A 9,188-nucleotide genomic window follows, 5' to 3' on the forward strand; every position below is an offset into this window, starting at 1 on the left:
TTTAAAAAAATATATATATATATATATATATATGAATGATCATTAAACATGATTGCTAAAGGAGCAAACTGTCGAAGTTGTTTCATTTATTTCTTGATATCACAGCTGTACAATTTTCATACATACAGCAGGAAATGCACATTGGTTACACAATGGCATTTGGCTGCATTTCCAAGTATAATACAGTAAGTGCAACTCCACTTAAAAATGTACATTTATACAACTTATACAAATTAAGGATTGCTACACTACTATCTGTGACAGTATGAAGCTTGATTTATGTTAAGTTTCATTACTAAACCACTTCCTGGTTAAATATAAAACATATTCAATCATTTTAAAATGGCCCATGTGGTACTTGGCCAGCATATAAAATATTTGTTGTGTAAAATTTAACCATTTATCTTTTTTTCTTTTTAAAAATAATCTTCTAAGCCTATTTAAACATTTGCTATTGAACTGTTATACTGACACACTTTGTAGCAGGAACCAAATTTTACCTTCCTTTTTGATCTTGTACTGGTTATCACCAAAGGAAGTTACATTTGTCATGTACTGTAGCTTTATTCAAATACAGCCAGATGGCTAAACTATTCCACAATTTTGCTCAAGAGGTAAATAAAATTCGTCATTAAAGAAAAAGAAATTACATTTCAGAAATATTTGTCATCAAAATTTTAATGGGTTGTGTGCTACCAGCACAAAAAAAAAGTCTTTTAAGACCCACCTGAATATTCAACTTAAACTCTTATTACTTTACTTTTGGAATACATTGGTCCACAGACCACATTCTTGTTACAGCTTACCAAATGAAAAACAAAACTGCTCTTATTGCCGTCCCTATAACAGGAATGGTTCAGTTTTAAACCTCCTTTAAAAATATACATTTTACAATCCTTTCACCTCAACAAAGGTGACACTGACAATAAATACACTGGTTTGGTGGTTTTATTTTTCTTCACTACAAAAAGTCCACAAACTACCTGTTGTAGGCCCTTTCTTTTTTAGACTTCTCCAATGCCTTGTCCATAGTTTTCTCATTTTCTCCTCTACATTTGGGGCAGTACCATTTGCCCTTTGGTTTATGATTGAGTCCCACACATGAAAAATGAAACCACTCAATGGGGCACTCATCATTATCGCATCCTATCATTTCTCCATAGGAGACCTGGTTGCATAAGCAGTATGTTGGCTCATTAGGATCAATAGGAAGATCTGGGGGAGAAGCTTCCCTCTCTGCTTTAGCCTTAGATCGTTTCTTCTTCTTGGATGTTTTTGCTTTCTTCTCCTTTGGAGTTCCTGAGGTGATGTCATCATGATCATGATTATTTGAAGCATTTTCTCGATTTTCATTATTTCTTTGCCGCCTTGATCTCTTATTGTTGGGCTTTTCGGCCTGAGCGATTGTCTCAGTCTTTGATTTATCTTGGCTTGCTTTCCCACTGTTTCCAGTGGTATCATTAGTCTCTTGACAAGTCTCAAACTGTTCCACATGACTGTCCACTTGCCTAGTTCTGTTCTCAACAAGCTCCACCATCTGACTGACAATTTGGATCTTCTCGTCTCCCAGCTCCTGACTTCGAATTAACGCTCTCTGTATGCAGTGCAACATCCTTCTCTTCTGCACGGCATCTGTCTCCCGTTTAAATTTTTCATAATAATCATCCAGGTCCTTTAGGATCTCTGCAAAAAAGAAATAAAAAATGTAAATATTTTGAATAGAGAGAATGGTGAAACCAAGCCTTCCTGCATTTTTCCTTCTTTATGTAGCAGTACCTTTTTTGCAATGCACAAAGCTGATCGAAGGCAAATTCCCTGAAACTGAAATCTGACAAGTGGCTTGAGGGGATTACTTTTCTTCTTGTGGGTCGCTCAGGAACACAATGCAAATACTATCAGTTTAGATTTAGAAAATAAGTTTCATTTTAAACTGTTAAAATATGTGTATTTGTTTGAAGGCAAGAGAAGCAGTGTTCATGAAATGGCTTGTCACAAAGAATGAGCAGCTGCAGACTAACAGGTAAACACCCAGAATGTTGAAAAATCTTCCCTTTAAATTTATCAGTAATTACAATAAAGTATGTCATCAAAAGTTCCAATATTAATTGTAAAATTAGAGGGAAATTAACTGGTTGCTTTCCTGGGCATTTTCAATGTAACAATGTTAACACTTGTAGTGAATAGTTGAGAGCAGAGAAAGACAGTGGAGGAGGGAGGGAGGGAGAGAGAGAGGGAGAGAGAGAGAAAGCACAAACTAATGTAGAAATTAGATGTCTTACTTAATAATTGATATCATACTTGACAACTAATGCAAAAGAATTATAACTTTTGTCTGGTTCAGCTGAGTTACCTTTTTCTACACATATGAGGCCACTCAAATCCTTAGGACTGCAGAATTAGAATTACATTATCTAAAACGTCTAGCTGGTTTCTTCCCTAAATATTTGGTAAAATACCTCTATTTACTCTTTTAAACACAGAAATAAATTTATGTTAAATATTTACTGTGAGGAAACAAATACATACTTAAAGAGTTAGAAAATAACATGAAGATGCTATGCAACCACTGGAGTAGCTAGAACTTCTGATTTAAAATACTGACATTGAAAATGAGTTAGATTCTGAACTGCACCTTCCAGACTATTTCAACAGTTTTAAGAAAGAACTTTGTACAAGAGGGTTTAAAGTTTCAAGAATAGCTCTAGAAACCTATTTTTATGCAGATGGCTCTGAGTTTCACTATGATACTCAGATCAACTCAAAATACACTAACTTCAGCATAAACATATTAAGTCCTCAGGAACAAGAATGTTATCCTTTATAAACAATCTGCATCTTGTTCTCTGATTTTTCCGTTTTCTTATAACTTACAATATTCTACCTTAAATGAGTAAAGTATGTTGATATAAAACTAACCTCAGTTCACCTAATAAAAGTCACCTAATAAAAATCAGAATCCCATGGACATACAAAGGTGATACCAAAACTGTCTCTGAAATTCACAAATATGAACATTTACTTTTTTTCCTAAATAAAAGAACATGCTAATAGCTGTTAATATATGCAAATAATAGTAACAAAGATCCCGTGATTTAGGTTTTGTCTCACCTACATATTTTTTTTTCAGAACACACACATTCCAAATTTCCTGTGAAGACATGCAAAGTTTATTCAAGTTCCACTTTAGTTACTAGAGTTCAGTGTATGCTTGTCACAAGAGTTAAGCATGTACTGCATTATAACCTATCCGGCCAACATAAATATTTAAAAATTTGTGTTATAAAGTATTTTAAATAATGATCAAAAAAATGCTGATTATCAGAAAAGAAAAAAGCTTAGAGAAGATTAGGTATTCAGGAAGGTTAAACTTCAATTAAGTGACTGAAATTCACAAGTTTTATGTTCTGTCACTTGACTAATGTCAGGAGCTCGGCCCATTTGAATCTGATTCATAGGCATCTTTCATAAAGAATAGCTGCTCTCTAGATACCCCAAAATTATTTTTATATACCATAACTTAAGTCAGGCATTAAGAAAACTTCTAGTGTTGCATGTAAACACGAAATCTAGAGTGGTATCCCATCTCCTAAAGCTGCTGTATCATACTGGAGAAATATTCAATTGCAATGGTCTTGAATTTTGCAAAGCACTGTGTGCTTCCTGAGACACATGTTCAGTCATGTAAGACACTAAGCAAGATGTGCCTTTCCACAAGCGCATCCAGACAGAAAAGGTTGCTTTGTATCAGTCTTTTGACAGAATCAAAAGCATGGTATCTGAGCAGGATCCCATAAAAAAAAGAAAAAAAAAAGAAAAAAAAAACAGCTGGACAGCTAGGTCTACCGAAGATTGCAGGACTGCACTACCATTTCTTCTATCAGCATGCTCAGCAAAATTTGCTGGTCCCACTAGGATGTTTGTAGAAATTCCAGAAAATGCTTTCTGCCAGCTTTTTGAAACACAGCTTGGTCCTGTGCGACTTACACGATATGCAACTATTAACCAACTGTGAATGCACACTCCCGAATACAAGGGCCACAAAAGACAAAAAAGTGCTGTAGTTTTTAAAAGCTTTAATCCAGAACAGCTCCGCAGCCCAAGCGCTCGCCAAGACTGCCGTGATGGCTGCACGGCGCATCTGCGGAACCCCCCCACCCCCGGTCTCACAGCAGCATAGCGAAGGCAATGAGCACGGGGCAGCTCGGAGCCGGACGGCAGGGACGGAAAGCAACCCGGCGGCCAGGAGGGGCGGAAGCCAGCCACCCGGGAGGGCCGCGCTCCGAGGAAACCGCCTTCCCTCGCAGGCCTCCTCTGTCGGGGCAACCGCCTGCGGGAGACAGTGCCCCAGCGCTTTTTTCAGCCTGGGGAGCGACCAAACCAGCGCGACGCGCCGACACCCGCCCGCTGCCAGCAGCGCAGGGAGACACCGGCCTATCGACGCCGGGACCACCAGAAACGCCCGCCCGCCGAGTGCCGTTTCCGCGGCTCCGCCCGGCGGCCCCGAGAGCCACTGCGGGGAAAGGAGCGTGTGAGGCGCCGCCATTAGCGCGCAAGCCAGCAGCAGGTTCTAACGGTCCTAACGTAACGCAGCCCGCACGCGCCCAACGGCCAACCAGGAAGTGGCCTCATCGCGCCTCGCCAGGAGGCCCGCCTGCTCCTAGCAACCAGCGCAGCGGCAGCGCCCCGGATGTGACGTCTCAGCCATTGTTCTCCGGCAGGAAACCGGCGGCTCTAACCCCGGTTCTCCGTGTAGCAGACAAACCAAGAGGAAGCGGAGGAGGAGCGCCACAGGAGGACGCGCCGCAGACTGACTATTGCCCGCCCACTCACACGTTGCACCAATGATTGTCGACAAAGGGGAAAGCCCGCCCCTGCTGGCCGGGTGTTGCCAATCAGGACCAGAAAGAACCAGAAAAGTAATAATAATAATAAAAGAGGCCAATCAGAATGGGCAGAGCTAGCGGGAGCCCCGTCCCCAAAGCCATCGCCCCAATCAGAAGCGAGAGAAGGCGGGGAAAGCGGCTCTCGTATCCTGAAAACACGTCAGTCACACACAGAAAGCCCAAGGTTGGCCTGCCCGCTGCTGCCGCCTCAGCCAATTGGAGCCGAGAGGCCGGGGCAGGTCGAGATATTCAAATCAGCCCCACAGAAAAGTTGCTTCTGGAAACGTCACGAGGAGGCGGAGCACGAGGCGGGCTTGCCCGGCCTGAAAGCCAATCAGTGAGAGGAGGCGGGCCCTGGCCCCTCCGTGGGGAGGATTCTCCCCTATGAGAGGTGCCGGGGGGGCGGGGCGGCCCGCCATATGCTAATGAGGGGTGTTTATAAAAGACACAACGAAGGCGATTCTTCAGCAAAGCGCGGAGGCGCCCGTTGGCCGTAGTGGCGCGTGCCCGGAGCGTGCAAGAAACAAGCCTGCCCGCCCTGCCCTTAAATCTCCTTCTCTCCGCCTTCTGCCGAGCAGCCCCGTGCCCCCTGCGGTGGCATGAGCTGCACGGGGAAGTTTCCCCCCCGCGTTTTCCCCAAGGGCCACCAGGCTCCCTGGCGGGCTGCCCGAGGAGCAGTTACGCGAACCGCGGGGCTCGCTCCCCGCCTGCCCTTAAGCCACATGCACGGGGGCGAGGGGCGGCGCACACGCTGAAGTAAAAGGGTCCTCTCGCTCCGGCACCCCGAATGTCACCGCTGCCAGCAGCACCGAATAAAGCCCTCCCCTCCCCCCTCCTTCCCAAGCGGACACAAGCGAGCAAGTGACAAAGCTGCTCTGAACCCCGCACAAACTCACCTCCCCTTCCCCTCCGCTCTGCTCTGCCCATGGGGCAAGGGGACAGCGTGCCCTGAGAGCGAGTGCCGGCAGCACACGGCGGAGAGGGGGCACTTCATCATTCAGCACATCTGTAAACCCAACCGTATCATCTCTCCCCTTCCACATATACACCCCACGCACACACATAGATACACACACCAGTCCTAGCCCCCCCCCTCGCCCCACAGAGCAGGGCTGCTTTACAGGGCGAAACGAAACCCTTGGAAGGGGGAACGGAGAAAGCGTACCCTGCCCCCCACCCTCATCTAACCCCCCTCTCCTCCCTCCCTTCCTCACTAGCTGCCTCTCTCCCCTACTACAGCCATAATGAATACTGTACATTCCTAAATGTTGTGCTGTAATCTCTCCCTCTCTGCCCACCCAGCACTTTCTCCTGTACCCCCAAAGCCTCCAGTCTCAGCCCCGCCGCCAGGAACAGCCCCCCTTTGTGCACTGCACACCCCACTTCCCTGCCCCCCGCCTTCTTGCCCAGTAATTTACACAGAAAAGCAGAGTCCTTGCTTATTAAGAGAAGCTGGAGACCTTTTGTTCCGCCCCATGACAAGAGCTAACGCTGCAGATCAGCCCCTCTCTCTCCTCGGATCCCTTCTCCTGCCTTTCTCCCTCCTCTCGCCTCCCCAAAATAAAACTACCATCCCTGTGGGGTGCAGGGGGGCAAACGGAGCCGAGGTTCAGCTCTGAGGAAAAGAAAGGGGAAGACACCCTCCCCCCCGAGCCCCATACCACACACACACACACACACACAAAAAGCACTTACCTTGATATTTGGCGTCAATTTCCCTCATCAAGGAGACATTTCGCTGCAGATCGAAGGGCATAGACTCGATGGAGTCCAGATAATCCTCCACATAGTTCACTAGGTGAAGCTGGTCTCCGTTTGCAGGACTCAACATTTTCATCCGGCAAAGAAAAATATATATATACCCTTCCCCACGCCTCTCTCTCCCTGCCTGTGTGAGAGCAAGTGCCGCTCTCTCCAAACACGGCAACCCCGATGCACGGCTCACTCCCTGCCCTCCTCTCTATGTAGCTCCCCGCAAAAAAACGAGAGAAGCTACATCTGACTCCTCTTGTGTGGAACAGAGAGGGAGAGGGACACACACACACACCCTCCGCGAGTCCCCTACAGCCAGCAGCAGCTGATTGAATGGCTGTCGTTGTGGGTAATTCACGAAGGAGGTGGTAGGAACAATCAGAGGGATTTGTGTGTGTGTGTGTGAGGAGGGGAAGGAGGAGGAGGAGAAAGGAGGCGGGGGGGGGGGGAGCTCAAACCAGCTCCTCCGAAACAATCTGGAAACAAAATGTGCTCTGCAAAGTGTCTGTCAGAAGCAGCGGCAGCCCCTCTGCATGCGCCAGCGCCGCTCTGCTCCGCTTCTCCTCCGCGCCCTCCTCCCCAGCTCTCCTCACCGCCGCCGCTGCTCCCCGGTGATATTAATGCAGCCGCCTCGCTCCTATACGCCGCACTTGATCCAACGTGGAAAACCCAAATACCAGTTTCAAACACTTGGGAAACATTCAGCCCCGCCACGCACGGCGCATGCGCACCCCTCCCAGCCCTGTGTATACACACACACACACACACACACTCACCGCGCGCGCACACACACGCACACGCACTCTCCCCCTCCCCCTCCCGGAACAGCGGCGGGCCGAGCACTTGCGTGCATATTCATTATCCCTCCTCCCCTTACTCACGTTTGGGGAGGGAAGGCGGCGGGGACTGCAATAGCAGCGAGGGGATGGGCGGCCCGTAGGTGCGGGCAGGAAATCTCCAGCGCCGCGGGGGCGGCCGCGGCGCGATCCCGTCAAAGCGCGGCGCCGGGCACGTTGTGCGGCGCGGCGCGGACAGGGGCCGGCAGGAGGCCGAGGGCGAGCCGCCACCGCCCGGCACGGAGCCCGCGGGTGAAGTTTGGTGCTTTGGCACTGGGGCACGAACTTTGTGGAGTCCTTCGCCTTTTTTTTTTTGCAAGCCGGTACGGGCGGCCGTGCTTTATCCCAGAAAGGAGTGGCCCTGCGTGCCCTCCTAGGAGGGGCCGCGGGGGCCAGGGGAAGCCGTGCGACGCCGCCCGACTGGCTACGCCGTCACCCCGCGCTGCAGGCAGGGCTGCCCCGGAGCCGTGCCGGAGGCGGACGGGAAGCGCTGCCCCCGCCTCCCCGGCGCAACCAGCAGCCAGCTGCATCCATCATCCCCGCAGCGGGCGACAGCCGCCACAGCCAATCGCCTCCGCCCTCGTGTCCCGCCCCGCTGCTCTCCCGGCCAATCCCAGCCGCGCGTGAGGGAGGGCGCAGCGGTGACAATGCTGCCTGGGATACCGGCCCCAGCAGAACGCACTCTAACGTGCCGGAGGAAGAGGAGGAGGGACGCGAGCAGGCGCATGCGCGCTCGAAGCAGCGCGGGGATAAAATGGAGCCTAACGCTGGGGGCGGAGTTAAACTACACTTCCCAGCAGCCGCAGGGGCGCGGAGCATGCGCCCTGCCTGCGCTCGCCGCCGGGCGGGCGGGCGTCCTGCGACTTCACGTTCCCGAGCGCTTTGGGGTGGGGAGGGCCACGGCGAAGCAAGGGTTAGCGGGAGGGGAAAGCCCCCGCGTCTCGGGGGAAATGCCCCGAGGAGAGGGGAATAACTGGCGCTCGGGGTTGAATTATGGAAATCCTCCTGCCCCGAAAGCTGGGACGGCGTGAGGTAGAGTGCCTCCCTCCTTCCTGCTTTGACCCTTCCCTGGTTTAGGACAGAGAAAGGTCTGAAAGCCTCCGGAGTCGACTAAAAAAGAAGTCTTGTCCACCGGTGTGTTGCTCGAGTTCTTGTCTACAGACAAACCCGGAGACTGTGGGAAATCCCTTAAGTAAAAAAGGCACGAGATTGGTTTATTTTTAAGAAATCAACGGGTTCCCTCTTCCGCTCCTGCCACGTCCGTTAACACTGGCTTTTAAACTAAAAAAAAGGGTGGGGGGCAGTCGTCCTTCCGAATTTCAAACTGAAGACCAATCACATAATTGTGCCTTCCACTGTAAATTACAATTTGACTTCCTGGGCATCTGGAATGCTATAAACCTACCACTGCTCTAGGCATCCCGTCTTTTTTTTTTTTTTTTTTTTTTTGGGGGGGGGGGGAAGCCGAAAAGACAAAGCATATAAAATGTATTTCACTTTTTGCACAGACTGCGAAGTAGCAAATGAGAGCAGGGAGACGATCATTTCTCTCTTGTAGGTCACCTTTAACTGGAGTTGCAGCTCGCCCGGAGAGTATCTGTTTGTTTGTTTTGTAAAGTTCGTTGCACATTGGTGCTGCTGTGCCTGTTAATGATGAACAGCTGGCGGATACAGGCCAGTCACTACTAAGCCTCCTGTCCAGGGCGGCTGTCCTGCT

General features: G+C 49.3%; 1 protein-coding gene across 1 annotated transcript; it reads right to left on the reverse strand.

The window, feature by feature from the left end:
- Positions 1-660: 660 nt before the first annotated feature.
- On the reverse strand, positions 661-7,371 carry ING1 (inhibitor of growth family member 1). Its single transcript, XM_062601694.1, has 2 exons — positions 6,579-7,371; positions 661-1,683 (listed from the first exon to the last, which is right to left on the reverse strand). The coding sequence occupies exons 1-2, from the start codon at positions 6,718-6,720 to the stop codon at positions 980-982; spliced, it is 846 nt and encodes a 281-aa protein (XP_062457678.1). The 5' UTR covers positions 6,721-7,371; the 3' UTR covers positions 661-979.
- Positions 7,372-9,188: the final 1,817 nt, after the last annotated feature.

Source organism: Rhea pennata, chromosome 1, assembly GCF_028389875.1.
Source record: "Rhea pennata isolate bPtePen1 chromosome 1, bPtePen1.pri, whole genome shotgun sequence".
In the NCBI taxonomy this organism is placed as follows: domain Eukaryota; kingdom Metazoa; phylum Chordata; class Aves; order Rheiformes; family Rheidae; genus Rhea; species Rhea pennata.